This window comes from Callithrix jacchus, chromosome 12 (genome assembly GCF_049354715.1).
Source record: "Callithrix jacchus isolate 240 chromosome 12, calJac240_pri, whole genome shotgun sequence".
Taxonomy (NCBI): domain Eukaryota; kingdom Metazoa; phylum Chordata; class Mammalia; order Primates; family Cebidae; genus Callithrix; species Callithrix jacchus.
In genome coordinates this window covers 31,014,646-31,036,023 of record NC_133513.1, presented here as the reverse complement: position 1 = coordinate 31,036,023, position 21,378 = coordinate 31,014,646, and the positions used below count along the sequence as shown (strand labels likewise).

At 44.8% G+C, this 21,378-nt stretch overlaps 1 protein-coding gene and 1 long non-coding RNA gene across 6 annotated transcripts; both read right to left on the bottom strand.

The window, feature by feature from the left end:
- Positions 1-7,519: 7,519 nt before the first annotated feature.
- On the bottom strand, positions 7,520-8,412 carry AHSP (alpha hemoglobin stabilizing protein). 5 transcript variants are annotated; one of them, XM_008987570.6, is made up of 3 exons: positions 8,297-8,412; positions 8,111-8,189; positions 7,520-7,864 (listed from the first exon to the last, which is right to left on the bottom strand). In XM_008987570.6, exons 2-3 carry the CDS (start codon positions 8,183-8,185, stop codon positions 7,631-7,633), a joined length of 309 nt encoding a protein of 102 aa, XP_008985818.1. In that variant the 5' UTR covers positions 8,186-8,189; positions 8,297-8,412; the 3' UTR covers positions 7,520-7,630. The 5 variants fall into 5 exon arrangements, with proteins under 5 accessions (XP_008985818.1, XP_008985816.1, XP_008985817.1 ...); XM_008987568.6 differs by having other exon boundaries at positions 8,318-8,412; XM_008987569.4 differs by having other exon boundaries at positions 8,111-8,185; positions 8,318-8,412.
- A 3,750-nt stretch (positions 8,413-12,162) lies between these two features.
- On the bottom strand, positions 12,163-21,296 carry LOC144578621 (uncharacterized). The gene is made up of 2 exons (XR_013524793.1): positions 20,471-21,296; positions 12,163-12,766 (listed from the first exon to the last, which is right to left on the bottom strand). It is a non-coding gene; the product is annotated as an uncharacterized LOC144578621 (long non-coding RNA).
- Positions 21,297-21,378: the final 82 nt, after the last annotated feature.

The following is a 21,378-nucleotide window of genomic DNA, read 5'->3' as shown; positions in this document are numbered from 1 at the left end:
TGGATTCCACGCCCACATCACAGAGGAATGGAATAGCTCATAGGGATTCTGAAGGATGATGTCAAGGACCAAAGAAAATGAACCCACAGCCCCTGCCCAAATGTCTGGTTTGACTAATCCTACCTCCACTCTGGGCTGTGCCAGGATGATTCAGAAAGACAAAAGGTTACTAGTGCCTTTCCACAGCTCCTGGGGCTAAGTTGTTCATGCCCCAGGTTTTAGGTTTCTGCTCTCCCCGTGTGTCCCATTTCAACACCTCTGATTTCACCTTTATTCTAGTCACCCCCTACCTTCTCATAGACATTTTGTCCAGCAGAGCCAGTTGAAAGAATATTGGTGTTTATCTAAAACTTTATATAAGGATGTTTACCCAGAAGTAAGCTGGAGTCCTATAATCGCACTTCCAGCTGGGCTGCCACTCAGACAGTGTACAAACCATGCTGGCCTGGGGTTGCACCATTAAATGCTTTGACAAACATTTGAGATTGTTCCACTTTTTTAATGAAGTAATTCTGCTTTCTAATGAAATAATTCTAAGTAATTCTGCTATAGTATACTTTGGACACTTCATTTGGCTGTTCCAAATGAAGAAACTTGGAATATTTCATGACTGCCTTTTTATGCTACAAAATATCTATGTGACTATTTTACCCATGGGTACACTGTGGATATTTGTACTTTTAGGAAAAAAACATACAGTTATAAGCCTTATAATGTGCACAACTGAAAATCTTCAAGAAGCTGCAAAAAAAAAATGCTGAATAGAGTTAAAGGAAAATATGAGCACTTCATAGGAGCAGAAGTAAAAGAAAGAGAAGGATGTAGAGAAGAAAAGCTAAGAAGCAAGTGCTCCTGGCAGATGCTGCAGGATCACGAGGCTGTTAAAGCTCTGTGGGCTGTTCACCTCACCCGGTGAAAATGTAATAAACAAAGAATTAACATGACCAGAGGCATCCCTGATGCGATGTTTCCCAAACTGAGAACCGAAATAAAAACTATGAAAGACAGGAGGAAATAAGGAGGAAGTATCTCAAGAAAGTATATGCAAAGCTTTGTATGCTGGAATTACGTTTAAAACATTTAAATAAATATAATTTTAAAAGAAAAGACATTCATTTTATGGAAAGAACAAGACACTATGAAGTTTAAAGGCGTATTTGAAAAAGAGTCAAATGGAATACAAACGAGAGAAAAAATATCAGGCTACTAGTGTATGGGTTAACCATTAAACAGATGGTGAGAGGACTAAGGAACTGGACTATTAAGAAGAACAAATACAGCCACATACAGTAGAGAGGCAAATTTCATAAAAGCTGAGTAATGGTTATACACAGATGAGGACCAGAAGGAGTGAAACACCCGTTTCAGCCAAGCGCGGTAGCGAGAGCCTGTAATGCCAGCACTTTGGGAGGTTGAGGCGGGCAGATCGCTCAGGAGTTCAAGACCAGATTGGGTAACGTGGTGAAACCCCATCTCTACTAAAAATAGAAAAATTAGCTTGGTGTGAGTGGTGGCAAGCGCCTGTAGTCCCAACTATTCAGGAGGCTGAGGCAGGATAATCCTTTGAATCCAGTGGGTGGAGGTTGCAGTGAGCCGAGATCGCCCCATTGCACTCTAGCCTGGGTGACAGAAGGAGACTCAGAAGGGAAGGGGAAGGCAGGGGAGGGAGAGAGGGGAGGGGAGGGGAGGGGAGGGGAGGGGAGGGGAGGGGAGGGGAGGGGAGGGGAGGGGAGGAAAGAAGGGGAGGAGAAGGGAGGGAGAAGGGAGGGAAGGAGGGAATGGGAGGGGAGAGATGAAGGAGGGTGGGAGCGGGAAGAGAGGGAGGGGAAGGGAGAGAGTAAGGAGGTGGGGGAAGGAGGGAAAGGAGGGGAGGAAGGGGGAAGGAAGAGGAGAGGGGGAGGGGAGGAGACAGGGGAAGGAGGGGAGGAGACAGGGGAAGGAGGGAGGAGGGAGGGTCAGGGGGGAACGTTGCTGCTGTTCTGACTTCTCAGCATAGGGAGGGAGGGATGGCTCAACTCCTAATATGGAAGAGTGAGTGCTACACATTTCTGGAGATGTGTCTGGGCATGGAGCAGAGAGAGTGCTGCTGCACCAAATTATCTGCCCAGGAAGGGAGGAGCAGCTCAGGCTCCTAACCCAGGCAAGTGGCAAAAACTGCAGCCAACCTAATAATTCTGTCACCTATTCTAATAAATGAACCACAATAACATACACTCATACAGATAAGTTTGCAAACATGTGGAATTCAAAATCTACATACAAAATAAGTCATGCTATATGATTCCATGTATATAAGCTAAAAAACAGTTGAAAATACAGGTGAGCTGTACTGTTAGGAGTCAGATCGTGGTTACTCCTGGGGTAGTGACTGGGAAGGGCACGAGGAGGTGGCTGGGGTCTGACGATGTTCTGTTTTGCAACCTTTAGTTGTGCGCTCATGGCCTGTGCAAGCATTACAACTTTTTACCATGAAAGCCGTGATAAGAGGGAGGTGTATAGAGATGAATGCCTACACTTAAAAAGAGAAAGATCTCAAAATGATACCATAACATTATACCCCAAAGAACTAAAAAAAAATTAGCAGAAAGAAGGAAATGATAAAGATCAAAACAGAAACAAAGCAAATAGAGAATGGGAAAACTATAGAAAAATTAACAAAACTGAGTTGGTGTTTACCAAACTAAAGTCAACAAACATCAAGACTAATACAGAAAAAAGGAGACAATATGCAAATAAATAAAATCAGAAATGAAAGTGGAGACATTGTCTCCACTAGTAAAGTATCAGATATAAAAAGAATCATAAGGGACATTATAAACATCTATATACCAACCAATTGGATAGCTTAGGGAAAATAGAAAAATTCCAATACACATTCAACATGGTACTGGAAGCCCTCGATAGAGCAATCAGACAAGAGAAAAAAATAAAAGGTGTTTAAATTGGAAAATAAGTCAAATTATCCCTGTTCATTGATTATGTGACCTTATATCTAGAAAAACTCTTAGATTTGATAAATGAATTCAGTAGTTTCAGAATACAAATTCAATATACAAATATCAGTAGCATTTCTATACACCAATCACGATTAAGCTCAGAACAAATTCAAGAAGGCAATCCCATTTCCAATAGGTACAAAAAAATAATAAAATACCTAGGAACATACATAACTGAGGAGGTGAAAGATCTCTAGAAGTAAAACTACAAAACACTGATGACAGCAATTGCAGATGATGTAAACAAATGGAAAAAATCCCATGCTTATGAATTACAAAAATTAATAGAGGCAAAAAGACCAAAGTGCTCAAAGCACCCTACAGACTGAATGCAAATTACCAACGTCATTTTTCACAGAATTAGAAAAAACCGCACTAAAACTCATCTGCAACCAAAAAAGAGTCCAAGTAATTGAAGCAATCCTAAGCAAATAGAACAAAGCTGGCCACATCACATTGCCTGACCTCAAATTACACCATAAGCCTATAGTAACCAAAACAGCATGGCACTGGTATGAAAATGGACACACGGATTAATGGAACAGAATAGAGAGCTCAGAAATAAGGCCACATGTTTATAACCAACTAATCTTTGACAAAGTTGACAAGAAAATACACTAAGGAAAGGACACCTTATTCAATAAGTGGTGCTGGGAAATTAGATTGCCACATGCACAAAAATGAAATTGGACCCCTACTTATCTATCACTGTATGAAAAATCAACTCAAAATGGATTAAAGACTTAATGTAAGAATTGAAACTATAAAAATACTGGAAATAAAACTAAGGAAAACTCTTCCAGACATTGATCTAAGCAAAAAATTCATGACTAAATGCCCAAAAGCACAGGCAATGCTGGGTGCGGTGGCTCAGGCCTGTAATCCCAGCAGTTTGGGAGGCCAATGCAGGAGGATCACCTGAAGTCAGGAGTTCAAGACCAGCCTGACCAACATGGTGAAACCCCAGCTCTACTAAAAATACGAAAAACAGCCAGGGGTGGTGGTGTATGCCTGTAATTCCAGCTACTTGGGAGAGAACCGCTTGAACCTGGGAGGTGGGCTTGCAGAGAGCCAAGATTGTGAAACTGCACTCCAGCCTGGGTGACAAAGCGCGACTCTGTCAAAAAAAAAAAAAGCACAGGTAACAAAAAGAAAAACAGACAAACTGAACTTAAACTAAAAAGCTTCTGCACTGTAAAATAATCAACAAAGAGAACAGACAACTTGAATAATGGGAGGAAATATTAGAAATACTTATGTTTCAGGGGACTAATATCCACAATTTATAAGAAATTCAAACAATTCAACAAAGGAAAATAAATAATTCCGTTTAAAACTGTTAAAAGGACATGAATAGAAGACATACAGATAGCCAGCAGGCATATGAAAAAATGTTCAATATTACTGATCATCAGAGAACTCCAAGCTAAAACCACAATGAGAAATCATCTTACATGAAGTCAGAACAGCTATTATTAAAAAGACAAAAAATAACAGATATTGGTGAGGATACAGAGAAAGGAGAATCCTTATACGCTGTTGGTAAGAATGTAAATTAGTGCAACCTTACTGAAAACAGTGTGGAGATTTCTCAAAGAACTGAAAATAGAACTACCATTCAATCCAGCAATCCCACTATCTGGTATCTACACAAAAGAAAGGAAATCATCATATCAAAAAAATACCTGCCCTTGTATGTTTATTGCAGCACTGTTCACAGTAGCAAAGATATGGAATCAATCAAAGCATCCATCAATGGATTACTGGATAAAGAAAATGTCACACACACACACACACACACACACAGATTACTACTCAGTCATAAAAAAGAAGGGAATTCTGTCTTTTGCAGGAATGTGGATGGAACTGTAGACCATCATCTTAAGTGAAATATGTAAGACATGGAAAGATAAGTATTGTATGTTCTAACATATAAGTAGGGGCTAAATAATGTGTACACATGGATGTAGGGTATGGGAAGATAGACAGTGGAGACTTGTGACGGCAGAGGGGTGGGAGGGGGTGGGTGATGAAAAAGTATTTCCTGTGTACAGTGTGTGCTATTTGGATAATGGATATCCTAAAAGTCCTGACTTCACCACTATGCAATTTATGCATATAACACAATTATACCTATACCCCTAAATTTATACAAATAAAAACTTTTTTACCTGCCAAGATATAATTAAGAAGAAAAAGGAAGCATGAGCAGACCAGTAGCAAATAAAGAAATTGAAGTAGCAATTAAAACCTTCCAAGAGGCTGGGTGCAGTGGCTCACATCTGTAATCTCAGCACTTTGGGAGGCTGAGGCAGGAGGATTATCTGAGGGCAGGAGTTTGAGACCAGCCTGGCCAACATGGTGAAACCCCGTCTCTACTAAAAATACAAAAATTATCTGGGCCTGGTGGTGGCTGCCTGTGATCCTAGTTACTTGGATCCCTGAGGCACACACCACCGCCCAGTTTTACTTCTTGTAGATTTACAACCGCTTTGGTGACAGTAATGAGAGAACAGGAAGTGCAGGTACAGATTTTTCTGTCCTAAAAATATTTTTTGCAGCTTCTCAATTGCACAAGCTTATGGAATGGTCGGAATGGAGTTTCAATGTTGAACTTCCCAGTAAGAATCTTTTCTACCTTGTACCTGTAATTGGTCATTTTTCCTCCAGCATCTGAGAAGTGGTTCCTCATCATGAATTGAGCCAAAATGGCTTCTGACATTCTTTTCAGCTAAGCTGAAAGATAAACACAGTGGTCCCTCCGTATCTGTGAGTTGTGCATCTGCGGATTCAACCCACCACAGATAAAAAATATTTGGGGGGAAAAATGGATGGTGCCTCTGTACGGAACATGTACAGACTTCTTTTCTTGTCGCTATTCCCTAAATAATACAGTGTAACAACTATTTACGTAGCACTGACGTTATGGTCGGTGTTATAATTAATCTAGCGATGATGTGAAGTCCACGAGAGGATGTGTGTGGGTTACATGCAGTCACTTCGCCGTTCCGCATAAGGCACTGGAGCGATGAGCTGTGACTCTCCTAACGTTCCCCAGTCACTGTCCTCCACCCACGCACACCTGGCCAGGTCTTTCCTGCAAAGGTGAGGCTGCCTACTACTGTCCTGCCTGAACAGGCCGTGGTCCCATTCAGAGACTGAGATCTCCTGAGAAGGAGGACGAAGGAGAAGGCCCCAGCCTCTGCCTGGACCACCGATCTTACCCCAGAGGTGCTCCCCGCCTGCTTCCCCGGGAGGTGCCACTCTCCCAGGCTGGGTCTGGGGCCGACCACACCCCAGGTTTGGAAGCACCGCTGGGGGCACTGAGCTAGTTCCCTTTTCACCCTGATCCAGGCTGCAGAGACCCACAAAACAACAGTCGGTTCTCAGGTCCGAGAGGTTGGAACCAGCAACAATCCCTCTGAGCCCAAACTTTTCCCGCGTTAGAGAGAACACGGAACAGGCCCAAGGGGGCGCCCTCCAGGTTCCCGCGCGCGCCCCCACCTCGCTCACCCACACCGCGGGCAGCCCCGCTCCCCCGGGCACCCCGATCCGCCCCAGCACCAGCTCCGCGTGCCCCGGCCCCGCTCATCCACACCCTGGGTGCCCCCGCCCCCCAGGCATCTCTGATCTCCGCCCACTCTCGCCCCGCACCCGCACCCTCCCTGCGCAACCTCCTGCCCAGCTCCACGCACCCACACCCCGGGCACACCCGCCCCCCGCGCGCCGCCGCCCCGCTCACTCTTCCCTAGGGGCCTCCCCTCTGCGCCTGGAGGCCTTTTCTGGAGACTGCGCCGCGGGTCTAACACCTTTCGTTTTTAAAAAGCTCGGGAGCCTGGCCTGGCCCTGGTTCTGCCCAGAACCCTAAAATAAAGAGGCTTCGAGTCTAGAGGTCTGGGAGAAAGGGCCCCTAGGCCGGGAATTGACCGGAGAAATTTGGGGCAGGGGGAAGGCGGGCTCCTCTGCTTCCCAATCCTGGTATCTGCGCCCAGGGATGTTGGACCCAAAGGGAAGGGGCTCACCCGCCTGAAACATAAGGGGCGCGCTGAAGGGTTCCCAAGATCCCTTCCAGCTCTAACTTCCTGCAATGCTCGGGGCTCCGAGGAAGTATTCTTTGGTAGTCAGAGTCCGAAGATCCCAGAATGTTGTTTGAACTGGGGCTACGAACAGGGGATTGAAAAGCTGAGGCGGGGGACCTGGCGCAGGATGAACAAGACCGGGAGACTTCCAACAGCTTCCTCCTTGACAAGCAGGTCCACGGACCATGTCTGGGGGGCTTCTATCCCCCTTTCCTGTTTCTGCCACCCCCTTCCCCGCGCAGGCGACCGCCTCTCTAGTCCCCGCCTTCCTGGCCCTCGTTCAGCCTGTTTTAGTTTAGAATCGATGCCCAGTGGTCACTCAAGGCTGCTAACCTCCAATCTAAGGCATTAAGCCTCCAAAAGCATATCTAAGAGGGAGGGCGGGAGGAAAGGGACCGACCGCCTCCGCAAGTCAGGACAGACCATGGAAGAAAAGCCAGGAAGTCCAACAAAACCAGCACTGCTCTTTATTGAGGTGTCGGGGTAGAGCAAGAGCATAGCCTGAGGACAGGAAGGTCTGAGAGTTTCTCCGAGAGGAGGGTCTGGGTCCCTGGGCTAGGAGGAGGGCGGTGGGTGACTCGGGAGCTCACGAGACTTCAAGAAGTCCCTGTACTTGGCCAGGAAAGGGTTGATCAGAGTGTTCAGCTCTTGCCGAAGCTCCTGCAGAGCCTTGTCTCGCTCTTGGGGGTCCCCGGTCACCTGCTGCCGGTAATAGTTGATGTAGAAGTTCATCCAGTCCTCCACCACGATCACCATGTCTTCTTCAGAGATAAGAGGGTCATTGAAGACCTGGGGGGTTGCGGAGAGGTAATTGGCAAGGGAGAATGTGGTCAGCAATGGAATTCAGAAAACTCAGAAGAGTCTGGCAACACCAGCTCTCACATCCTCTTTCCTCTGCGTTGTATCCCGCGTCTCTTGCTGTTTCCATCAACTCCACCATTACTTCATCCGCTCCAATTACCCTCTGTTTTCTGCCCTCATCCTCCATCCCCCAGTCTCCAGGCCAGTCCTTTGAAAGGGAAAGCCTGGACTCACCTGCTGATTCAGCAGAACATTGAACTCCTTCAGTCCTGCAGAAATGAGATCCTTATTGGCCTTAAGAAGAGCCATCTGTCTGGGTAGAGAAAAGGGTAGAATTTACATATTCGTTTCCCTCTTCACTGGGTGTTTCTCCCAATCCACCACCTCCCCTTAAAAATCCCTCCTGCCCTGCAAGGCCACCTCCTTTCCAAAACCTCTCACATCCTGCTCTGCTATGAGGTCATGATTTCCCAGGTTAGCATCACCTTCAGCTCTAACAGGCTGTGTATGTCTCACCCACGCTCTTGAGGGTGTGTGAATCTCTTTGTGCCAAGCTATAGATGTAGGCAAGGAGTCGAATGTCAGCCTAAAACAGAAACGCCCTGCAACTAGGTCCTGAAGGAGGGTGATAGGTCATTCTGGGGAGGAGAAGAAGGGAGAGGCTTCCCTGAAGTTAGAAAGATAACAAGGCAAAAAGAAAAGAAAAAAAATACAGATAAATGAGGAAACCAGAAAATGCAAGAGCCAAACCGGGGACATGTCCTTGCCCTTTGCCCCATGTCTCAGTATCCAGGCTCGAAATGCTATGGAAATTGACATTTACTGAGACCCTGTTACATGACAGAGGCTTTGTGTAATCACAATGATATGATGGCAATTACTCTCCTAATTCAGAGATGATGTATTAATAACAGCTTGCATTACATTTATTCATTTGTGCCAGTTTCAAACATGTATAAAAATTTATCCTATAAAATTTCTTTTTAGACACATTTTGCAGATAAGCCATCTGTAAGCATGTAGATCAAACTCCACCAGGCTGCGCTCCACAAGAATGGAAATGAATAGCAGGGCATGGTGGTGTGTGCCTGTAGTCCCAGCTACTGGGAAGGCTGAGGCAGGAGAATTGCTTGAACCCAGGAGACAGAGGTGGCAGCGAGCTGAGATCATGCCCCAGCACTCCAGCCTGGGTGACAGGGCGAGACTCCATCTCAAAGAAAAAATAATAATACAAAATAAAGAATGGAGATGCATTTGTGTTGTTCATTACCATGTCGACAGGTACCCAATAAAGCAGAAATACTTCTTTTTAAATATTTTTCCTAGTATTTTCCATTTTCAGTAGATGTTTCTCAGATTTCAAAGTCACTACATACTAATTGAAATAATTAAAACAATACAAAAATGTACACTGAAAAGTTGTATCATTTTTGCCCCCTTTCAAAGTAAAAAAAAATCTTCCAGCCACGTGGTGTAGAGCCAAAGCTAAAGAGGCCACCCTAATAGTAGACAGGGGCAGCTCCTAACAGACAGGCTCAGACTCACAGGATCTCAGAATGCAAATCTCCACAGTAGAAAGGACGCCTGCCCTAATAGAAGACTGCACTTCTTTAAGCAAATACAGGTATATCCCAGTAGATAAACTGGGGTCATCTGGCCCATTATTTAAAAGTACATCTGTATGTTCAAATTATGTTAGTGGAATAAAAGTCATGACATGAACATTTTCCTTGGAAAGAAACATCCTCTAAATGTCCCCTGCAGCCTAAAACATCCTCTGGAACTTCCTTGAGGCCATGCACATCATGACTGCTACAACTATGATGAGAACCAAGTCTCATTTTCCTACAAGTAAATGGAACAATTGGAGACAAAGGCCTGGGCAGCCCCATTGCAGGTTTCAGGAGGAAAAGTAACATCAGCTAGGGGATTATACTTTCTTCCAGATATTCTTTCCTTTAAACTAATTGTCTTCAAATTCTTTGTCCCTTCTCCCTAGAGAATCTTTGTGTATACCCCCACACAGGTTTTGTAGACACTTATTTTTGCATCATATGTTTAAATTATAGCAAAGGATTTTAATTGTGGCGGGATCCAGACACATTAAAACAAACCGCACCTCACTCTTTTTCGGATGTGTCCAACACAGTGTTACTGGGGTGATGATTTGGCCCTGACCACTATATAACTTTTGAAAAACCAGACAAGTCCTTCGTTAGCAGCTGCGAGTTTTACATCCTGCCTTTTACTTCTTGAACTTGTATATCTGATCCACTGCCCCCACTTAACTTCATCCTAAGGCAACTGACACACTCATGCTTCTCAGTGTTTTGTTCGGTCCCCTTCTACTTACTTGAAGCTTCTCTCATTTTCCATCTTTCTCTCTGTTGGTGTCTCTGTCTCTCTCTCCATATATGTATATGTCAGAGCTATCTATCCATATAGATAACTGGATAGATAGCTCTGACATATACATATATATTCAAGAGGAAATTTATGTATGTATAACATATATATACATATTTAGTAAAACTCAGTTCACCAGAGTGAATGTTTCCAATTGTAATAAATATTTGTGAAACAGAAATTCCAATTGTATTGGAAATAAACCTCTAATCAGATGGATGGCATAGAATTGTGGGAATTGCTGAAGGATCCCTATTCTGAAGGTCTGAGACAATACCCCTTGTAAATTTCAGGCAGGTGAGATTGGCAAGTGGGAGAAGGAAGGAGGCGTGAGAAGGGCCCGGGGGCAGGGACTCCTCTGGACAGTTTCTGGGTCTAGTTGATTTTGAGGAGTGAGAATGGACTTCAAAGGTCTGGAATTGGATTCTCTAAACCTTCCCAGGTCCACATACCCACTGAAAGAGGTTTCCTGCTTATCTTGAGACCATGGTGCTCTGATATCTGGGGCTTTTGAAATACTTGGATTAATAGGAGACAGCTGAATTCTCACCACTGCTTCTGCTCTGGGGAACTCCACCCCACACTGCTGAGCAGAGAAGAATGAAAAGGTTAAATAACATGGAGTGTCAATTCAGACATGGTTTGGCCTCATAGATGCCATTCTGTGACTGTCAGGAGTCCCCGCCACACTGAAAACCCCTAATCCTGATCAAGGAAACCAAGCTTCAAGGGACAGGGGAAGCTGGAGATAGGCGAGATGCAGGGGGTTGTTACTAAAGGCATGATCGGGCACCCACGTCTCTTGGCCTGGACCTGGTTGAGAGTAGACAGCAGTGGTGTAACTGACCGCAGAGCAGACAGATTGTCCAAGGTGATCAGCCACTGCAGAATGAGCTTGGCTTGGCTCCTTCTGCGCTCTGGCAAGGTGAGTCTCAGTGGGAACTCCCACAAGGGTGGACCCTGGAGGCAGCATCCAGGCTGGAGGATTTGGGGTCAGCTTGGGGAAAACTGAGCTAAGGTTCCCACAGGGGCCATTTAAAGTGTGGGCTGGTGGCATGAGCCACCGCCCCTGGTCTTCTCCGGCCTTAAAAATATTTCTTTTCATGAAACAAAACTTTTTAAATTGACATGATAAAAATTGTGTGATGAAGAAAGATGTAGATTAGCATTTAGAAGACTGCTCTGTGCACCTGAACCCTCCTCACTGGACATGGCTGGCTACTGTGAACACTGTGAGAATGAGGGACAGAAGCCACGAACTTGGCTCTTGGCTCTTTGTAGAAATATAAAAAATGGGAGGGAAATACCTCCTGCTTGTGTTTTGAGAACTCTTTCTCTTCTCTCAAGTTTGATAGGGGTAATAACCTTGTCCAGGTATAGCAGGCACAGTTACCAACAGCACCCTCATCAGCCTCTCACGCAGGTCCCTCTCTGGCCCTCAAACCCCGTTCTGGCCTCGACTCACCCTCCCAAAAACATCACCAACCATGTTCCTTCCACCTAAGGTATTCCAAGCTCTTGTTCACCTTGGTCATGTTAAAAAAAAAAAAAAAAAAAAAAAGGGGCTGGGCGCGGTGGCTCAAGCCTGTAATCCCAGCACTTTGGGAGGCTGAGGCGGGTGGATCACGAGGTCAAGAGATCAAGACCATTCTGGTCAACATGGTGAAACCCCGTCTCTACTAAAAATACAAAAAATTAGCTGGGCATGGTGGCGCGTGCCTGTAATCCCAGCTGCTCAGGAGGTTGAGGCAGGAGAATTGCCTGAACCCAGGAGGCGGAGGTTGCGGTGAGCCAAGATCATGCCATTGCACTCCAGCCTGGGTAACAAGAGAGAAACTCTGTCTCAAAAAAAAAAAAAAAAAAAAAATACTTTAGGCAAATTAAGTTGAACAGGATTTAATTGAGCAAAGAATGACTTGCAAACCAGGCAGCTCCCTTAACCAGAATGGTTCAGAGAGGCTCCGTGCTGCTGTGTGGTCAGAGAGGACAGAATAAAGAAAGTGACATACAGAAAAAGGTACAGAAGTGGGGTACAGAACAGCTGCATTGGTTACAATCAGCATTTATCTTATTTGAACATAGTTTGAACAGTTAGCCAAAGCTCAACAATGGGTAGAAGTCTTCACATACATCGTCTGTTCATAGACTGTCCGGCATTCCCCAAGCAGTTTCTCTCTCCCTGGACTGTTCACAGACTGTTATCACCTGTGGGCTTGGATAGGCGGGGTCCCAGGATGGTCTCACACCAGGCAAGTCACCAACCAAAGAAATTACTGAAACAGTATGTGACTTTTTAGTGGCTCAGATGCAGGTGATAAAGTGTTACCGAAGGCAGTCACATCTCAGCTCACCAGAAAACAAGCTGTGGGCTCTTAGAACAGGTTACAATATGTATTGTGCCAGAAAAAAATGTTATCCATCAGACAATAGCCAAAGCTGCTCTTTCAAATGTTGAATATCCTCACACTTGTGGAAACACCATCTCTGTGGCAACAAAACACATCAGAAGACAAAGGCTCAGCTACACATTTATGGGCTGTGGTCTCCAATGAGACCCCCCAAGTCCACAATTCTACTTTTGTCACTGCTGTCTTACTGTAAAGAACATTTTCACATACTTTATTCTATTTTAAAATTTGTATTCCACTCATCTGTATTTATATTCACGAATCACCATTTTAATTCCTACGCTTTATTTATTTTTTTTTTTCCTACAGAGTCTTGCTTTGTCACCCAGGCTGGAGTGCAATGGCATGATCTTGGCTCACTACAACCTCTGCCTCCCAAGTTCAAGCAATTCTCCTGCCTTAGCCTCCCAAGTAGCTGGGATTACAGGCATGAGCCACCACGCAGGGTCCCCATGTTTTAATAATATATAACAGGGGAAGTCATTCTTTTTTTATTTAAAATTGTTCATGGATTTTTTTTGTTCACTTTTCATAGCAATACATTTTTTAAATCTTCAGAATTCAAGTGTATAGTATTATATTTAGGTCAAACTCAACATATAAATTTCTTCGAAGATTATTTGACTTCTCAATATTGTTGAATTTTCCTACCCAAACATTTGGAGTCGTTATTTTTCATTTGTATAAGTCTATTCTCATGTTTTTCAGAAATCTTTCCACCAATTTCTTACTAAATGTATTAAACAATTTTCTGCCCATTTCTTTTTGCATTGATGAACATAGTCACATGACATTCTCATTCATTCTACTAATGTGATTAATTTCATCAATGAATTTCTAAATATTGAATCATACCTCCCTTTGTAAGATAAAGGATAATTGATTAGGCATTAGTATACTGATGCCATATTTTCTAATATTTAATATTTTTATTCTTAAACGTATATGCCCCAATTGTCTATAGCATTCTACATGGCTAAATCTAGGCGAGGTTCTGTTATTACCTTTATATAACCTTCCTAAAAACTATTTCAGGAAAGACGGACCTCTCTATAACTCTTGAATAGTTTAACTAGCGTTGGTTTATTGATTATTATAGAATTTCCCTCTCACCTACATGAACTTGGTGCTCATGTGTGTGTGAGGAAATTCCTTATTAAATGTCTTCATTTCTTCTATGAATATTGCTCAGTTTAGAGTCTATCTCTATTGAGTTACATTTTGATAAAACATATATTCCAAACATATGTATATATGCAATCTACATGTGCATATCAACGTGCACTGAATTACACAGGTGTCTCTATTTTCTTTGTCAATGTTGAACCTCACGTTCTTCCTGGCACTGTAATCTGTTGACAAATCCTCAAGTTGCTTGTGTGATCTCATTTCTCTATTTATAATTGAATGATATAGTTCATCTAAAGAATTTGGGGAGTAACAGAAAATTAGTTTCAGCAAAAACACATCCCAGGAGGCAGAGAATCCAACACCCACAGTGCTTTGCTGTCTTCCCCTTCTATCTCAGACTCTGAATTTTCTGCTCCCTCCCAGAGAGCCTGTCTGCCTCAAAGGATCATGGAAAAGCAGAGCCTCTTGAGGCACAGTCATCTCTCTGGAGGTGCTGCAGGGAAGTTGTCATGGTTTTTGGTAATTGTAACTAGGACAAAGTTTTCCAAAAATATTTTCAATTCCTCAGGTGTATACTGTCAATGCTGGCCCAGGTGAAAGTGTAATTGTAGTTCTGTGGGGAGGTGAGGTCACAGGATCTTGAGCCCAAATCTCCGACCTGGCCATCTCCCTCCACACACTCGCTGGCTGTCCTGACAGCCTGGCAACAGGGAGGCGCCTGGTGGGTGTGTTACATTTTGGTCTATGAGGGAGCATCTCTAAGGGGAGCAAGTATGTCAGGAGGTGGGGTAAATGCTCTGGTGTGGAAAGCAGATCCCACTGGGCCAGAACCTGACCAGTGCCAAGGCCATGTGGGGAAAGGAAATAACTGCTGGGCCATGGACTAAGTGGTGGAGAAAGAGCAAAGTTCCAAGAACCTGGCCAGTCCCCAGCTGTGGCTCATTTAACTTAATGAAATCCTTGTGCTTGTCATTGTTGGTTTTTGATGCAAGAGGCCAAAAATTTGTTGTTTTTTTTTTCTTTATTTGAGATTAGGTCAGGCCCGGTTGCCCAGGCTGGAGTACAGTGGCATGATTTCAGCTCACTGCAACCTCCGCCTCCCAGGTTCAAGCAATTCTCCTGCCTCAGCCTATTGATCAGCTGGGACTACAGGCGCTTACCATCATGTGAGACTAATTTTTTTTTTGTATTACTTGTAGAGAAAAGGTTTGACCACGTTGGCCAGGATGGTCCCAATCTCCTAACCTCATGATCCACCCACCTCAGCCTCCCAAAGTGTGGGGATTACAGGCGTGAGCCAGGGCACCAGGCCAATATTTGTATTTTTAGTAGAGACGGAGTTTCATTATGCTGGTCAGGCTGGTCTCCAACTCCTGACCTCAGGTGATCCACCTCAACCTCCCAAAATGCTGGGATTACAGACATGAGCCACTGCGCCCAGTCTCCCCATCACTTTCAAAAAATAAAAATTCATTATTTCCACAAATTGGCATTTAGCACCTACCTTGTGCCAGGCACGGATACAAGGCCCTGGAAAGAGATAAGTGCTCCTGGATCTTATATGATCAGTAGGGGAAGCAACAGGATGAGTGGCAGGGGTGAGGTCTGAGAGATCAGGCAGGGCCGGAGCTGCAGAGTTTGTTTGCTCTGACAAAAAGTTTGGGTTTTATTTTCAAGTATGGAGGAAAGTCACTGAAGGCTTTGGAGGAGAATGTCGCAATCTCCTTCCATAAAAGTAATGAGAAGCCACTGTGAGGTGTTTTTGTTGTTGCTGTTTTTCAGACAGAGTCTCGTTCTGTCGCCCAGGCTAGAGTGCAATGGGACAACCTTGGCTCACTGCAACCTCTGCCTCCCAGGTTCAGGCGATTCTCCTGCCTCAGCTTCCCAAGTAGCTGGGATTCAGGTGCACGCCACCACACCCAGCTAATTTTTGTATTTTGTAGAGACGGGGTTTCACCATGTTGGCTAGGCTGTTCTCAAACTCCTGACCTCAAGCTATTCACCCATCTCAGCCTCCCAAAGTGCTGGGATCACAGGCATCAGCCACCATGTAAACCAGGGAGTTGGAAGCTGTGTGGAGAGTGGCTATAGGAGGCAGGATTGGAAGTGGAGAAATCAACTAGGAGAAAGTCAAGGGTCTGAGAGCCTGGAGTATTCTGCCTGGTGCTTGATATACAGGTAATCTTTGAACAATACAGGTTTGAACTGGGCAGGTACACTTATAATGCAATTTCTTTCAACCAAGTACAAATAAAAAATACAGTAATGGCTACATGTGGTAGCATGCACCTGTAATTCCAGCTATTCAGGGGGCAAGGTGGTAGGATCACTTGAGCCCATGAGGATGAGGCTGCAGTGAGCCATGATCACAGCCCTGCATCCCAGCCTGGGTGATAGAGTGAAACTCCATCTCCAAAAAGAGGAAAGGAAGAAGGAAGAAAGGAGGAGAAGGGAAGGGAGGGGAAAGGAGGGGAGGAGAGATACCAAGATTTTTTTTTAATGCAGTTAAAAAATAAAAGGAAAAGGAAAGAAAATACAGTAGGCCAGGCACAGTGGCTCATGCCTGTAATCCCAGCATTTGGGGAGGCTGAGGCGAGTGGATCCTGTGAGGTCAGGAGTTCGAGTCCAGCCTGGCCAACATGGTGAAACTCTGTCTCTACTAAAAATACAAAAATTAGCTGGGCATGGTGGCACATGCCTGTAATCTCAGCTACTTGGGAGGTTCAGGTAGGAGAATTGCTTGAACTTAGGAGGTGGAGGTTGCAGTGACCGAGATTGTGCCATTGCACTCCAGCCTGGGCAACAAGAGTGAAATTCCATTTCAATAAAATAGCAAATACAGTAATGGAGGGATGCAAAATCCACATATATGCAGAGTCAACTGCAAGATGAGTGTGTGCAGGTTTTGGTATACTCCAGAGTTCTAGAACCAATTCCCCAAGTGTAACAAGAGCCAACTGCAGTGTCAGATGATAGGATTTAGGCACAGGCTCTCAAGAGACCTCCAGAGAAAGAGGAACTGTCACTCATCTCTTCATCAAGACACCTATCTGCACACTCAGGGCACAGGGACCTGTATGATGGGTCCTTGCCCTCAGGCGCTTACAGTCCTCTTGGGAAGACAGGACGTCAGTACCTAACAAGCAAATACAGACTGGCCCCAGACAGCATACACTAAAGGCTAAGTAAATGCTACAACAAACAGGGGCTGTCATGGTCTCTGACTGGGGGGAGGTCAAGGTGGACAGTGGTGATCAGCAGAGCTGCAGTGGTTTCATAAATAATGTGACCGCCTATTCCCATATGCCCAAGACAGCTCTACCTCAGACCTGTTTTCCCAACACAATTCTGACCAGTGCTTCCTTTAATGACACTCTGAAAAGTCCTAGTTTGGACAATAAATTATACAGTGACGCTAGTCATGAGGGCCACCTGCCATGAAGCCAAGGGCCTCGCATTTGAACACTTGACATTATCTCTGAATAACAACCAACACTTAAACAGTATGCATTATGTACTAAATACTTTAAGAGTTTTGCATATATGGCATGACTCTTTTTTTGTTTTGTTTTGAGATGGAGTCTCACTCTGTCACCAAGCTGGAGTGCCGTAGCATGATCTCAGCTCACTGCAACCGCCGCCTCCCTGGTTCAGGCGATTCTCCTACTTCAGCCTCCCCAGTAGCTGGGACTACAGGCATGTGCCACCACACCCAGCTAATTTTTGTATTTTTAGTAGAGACGGGGTTTCACTATGTTAGCCAGGATGGTCTCGATCCCTTGACTTCATGATCCACCCACCTTGGCCTCCCAAAGTGCTGGAATTACAGGCGTGAGCCACCTCCCCTGGCCATGACATGACTCTTGATTCTAGTTCCAACTCTGTGTGGTAAGTACTAGTATTATTTCCATTTTACCACTTCCATTTTGTTTTTCAGAAGAAGAAACTGAAAGATAGAGACATGTAACTTGCCTAGGATTTCACAGCTACAATCCTGGACAGAACCTGCATTCACACTAAGGCCCTCTGATGGAATTCATTCATAGACGTTTGCCCCAGAGTCCTGTCCACTAGTGGAAGCAAACCTTTCAAATATAACACAATGCTTGTAGCCCTTCTACCTTTCACTGTAATAGGAAACTGAAAATTTTTTTGAAAAGAAGATAATTTATTGACAGTGTTATATACCAATTGGAAAATAAGAATGAAAAATTAAATTTCTGCCAGGCACAGTGGGTCATGCCTATAAGCCCTGCACTTTGGAAAGGTGAGGTTAGTGGATCACTTGAGCCCATGAATTCAAGACCAGCCTAGGCAGCATGGCAAAACCCTGTCTCCACAAAAATTAAGTACAAAAATTAGCCAGCCATGGTGGCTGTGGTCCTAGCTACTTGGGAGGCTGAGGTGGATCACTTGAGCCCTGGAAGTTGAGGCTGTAGTGTGATCTCACCACTGCACTCTCTGGGTGACGGAGAACAGAGAACCTGACTCTTCAAAAGAAATTAAATTTATTCAACTTCCTCTCTAAAGTGCCACTCCAATATATATCAGTATATACTTTAATCTCAGAGTTTTTGGAGGCCAAGGAGGGAGGATCGCTTTAGGCCAGGAGTTCGAGACCAGCCTGGGCAACACAATAAGATCCTATCTCTACCAAAAATGTTAGCAGTTAGCCAGGCATGGTGGTGTGTGCCTGTGGTCCCAGCTACTTGGGATGCTGAGGCAAGAGGATTGAGCCCAGGATTTTGAGGCTGCAGTGAGCTATGATTGCACCACTGCACTCCAGCCTGGGTGACAGAGCAAGACCCTAGCTCATTCATTCATTCATATATAAATAGATAGAATGAAAAATTAATCTTAATCCTAATCATGAAGAAGAGTTTGGCCTACAGTGTCCTGAAGTTTGGCCCCTAACTCCCAAGCAGCCCTTTCCCCACGCCCCTCATGTTCTAGACTTCTACAGCACTGGCCTTTTTTGGGTATTAGGTACCCTGCTCCCTCCCCACTCAGGACATGTGGCTCCTTTCCAGAAAACTCTTTCCCAGAAAACTTGATTGTAATCAAGTTAATTCTTACACTAGAGCTCAGCTAAATACACACTTCCTCAAAAAAAGGAAAAAAAGTTTCCCAGCTGGCCTCAGTGGCTCATGCCTATAACTCTAGCATTTTGGGAGACTGAGGCAGGAGGCCTGGGTAATACATAGAGAGAGATCTCATCTTAATTTTTTGTTAAAAAGTTTCCCTTGGCCAAGCACAGTGGCTCACACCTGTAATCCCAGCACTTTGGAAGGCGAGGTGGGCAGATCCGTTAAGGCTAGGAGTTGGAGACCAGCCTGGCCAACATGGTGAAACTCATCTCTACTAAAAATATAAAAATTAGCTTGTGTACAAAAATACAAAAGAATACAAAACTGCTTGTAATTCCAGCTACTCGAGAGGCTGAGGCAGGTGAATCACTTGAACCCGGGAAGTGGAGGCTGCAGTGAGCCGAGACTGCGCTGCTGCACTCCAGCCTGGATGCAAGAAGGAGACTCCGTCTCAAAAAAAAAAAAAAACGTTTCCCTTGATTCCATTGATTAGCTCAATTCTCCTTCTAAAATCCCTCATATTAAGTAGCATGTACCCCCCTACAGCAATTGAAATAGTTCCAACTTTGCATTTATTTGTATGATCAATATCCTTCCCTAATGTAAGTTCCAGAAGACCCAGACCCATGTCTGTTTTTGCTCACTATCTCAATGAGCACATAATAGGTAGCGACAGATATTTGTGGAAGAAACTGGCAAGCCATTGGCAAAAAAAAGAAATAACAAACACGGAGTTAATGACAACTATACCGTTCAAGCAAGTCTTCTGCCTCAGCCTCTCCAGTAGCTGGGATTATGGGCATGCACCACCATGCCCAGCTAATTTTTGTATTTTTAGTAGAGATGGGGTTTCACCATGTTGGCCAGGCTAGTCTTGAACTCCTGACCTTAAGTGATCCACCTGCCTCAGCCTCCCAAAGTGCTGGAATTACAGGCATGAGCTACCACACCCAGCCCGAGGATCACTTTTGAGGCCAGGAGTTTGAGACCAGCCTGGGTAACATAGGGAGGCCCTGTCTCTATTTAAATAAATGCTTTTTAAGTACTTAAGTCTTCAAACCTTGTTTTATTTTTATCCTCTAGTCAAACCAGTACCTGAATATAGAAAACATTACAGAAATGTTGTGACTATGCTATTTGTATTTTGAAATCCGAAATTTAAAAGAAAAGAAGTGTTCAAGTTTATCTCAGCCTGGGAGAGACTGTGTTTGTGTCAGATAAGACGAGGTGGGGTAGGACCGCCTTCCAGGGTTACCACGAGGAAGGTGATTCTGGGAGAATCTGAAATTTCAAGTAAACAGTTGTCGGTTGGGATCAAACTGTGCAGGTCCAAGAATGCCAGGCTAAGAAGCCAGGATATTTTATTTTCTGATAAAAAGAGGATGCTGTTTTGGCAAATTTCTACTCTGGAGTGAATATGGTGCACTAGATGGGAAGGAGAAGAAGAGAAACGGAAAGAGGAAAAGGTGAGTTGGAAGGACAGAGACGCCCCTTCTTTGGACTCCCCCCTCCCCCCACCGTTTCATGGACTCTCTCCCCTCAAAAACACAAGAACTTCTTGCCTCGTTCTCTTGTTTTCTGACATCACTGCAACCCTTGATTTTCTCATCCCTGGGATTCCTTAGCATCCTTTCAAAAGTAATGTTCCTGCAGGCTGAAGAATTTCTTTTTTTTTTTTTTTTTTTTTGAGACGTAGTTTCGCTCTTGTTACCCAGGCTGGAGTGTAATGGCGCGATCTCGGCTCACCGCAACCTCCGCCTCCTGGGTTCAGGCAATTCTCCTGCCTCAGCCTCCCGAGTAGCTGGGATTACAGGCACGCGCCACCATGCCCAGCTAATTTTTTGTATTTTTAGTAGAGACGGGGTTTCACCATGTTGACCAGGATGGTGTCGATCTCTTGACCTCGTGATCCACCCGCCTCGGCCTCCCAAAGTGCTGGGATTACAGGCATGAGCCACCACGCCCGGCCAGGATGGAGAATTTCTAGTCCAGGCCAGGGAAACTCAGAACAGAAAACAGAAAAAAAAAAAAAGGCAGCTTCACAGGGCCTCATCTGGTCCAATTTCTTATCATCATGCATTTATTCACTCATAAATATCTTTTGAGCACCTACTATGTGTTGGATAAAATCAGGGTTAAAAATACAGTCGCTAGCGTCACAGCAAAAAAAGAACCCGAGGCCCAGAGAGGGACACTGACTTGCCCAAAGTCACACAGCTAAAACTCTGTGGCTGAACCGGGTCTCGAGCACAACTGGCGGACCAAAAGGAGCCCGTGGTCCAGCTGCAAAATGCTACAAAGCGACAGGGCCCGGCCGGTGCCGGGGCGTCCGAGGCGGCGCGGAGGCGGAGAGAGCGACTGCCGACTTTCCAACTGCTCGGGGAAGGCAGGGGCCAGTGCCCGTTGGCAGAGGGTATCCCTCCGCAGCCGCCGTAGCCCAGCCGGAAGCGCCGCCTGCCACGTCCACTGT

Bases quoted from the DNA above. Each gene is read 5' to 3' on its own strand.
- AHSP (XM_008987570.6), bottom strand. From the start codon at position 8,185: ATGGCTCTTCTTAAGGCCAATAAGGATCTCATTTCTGCAGGACTGAAG. The intron at 7,865-8,110 runs GTGAGTCCAGGC...GCAACCCCCCAG, and splicing joins ATGTTCTGCTGAATCAGCAG to GTCTTCAATGACCCTCTTAT.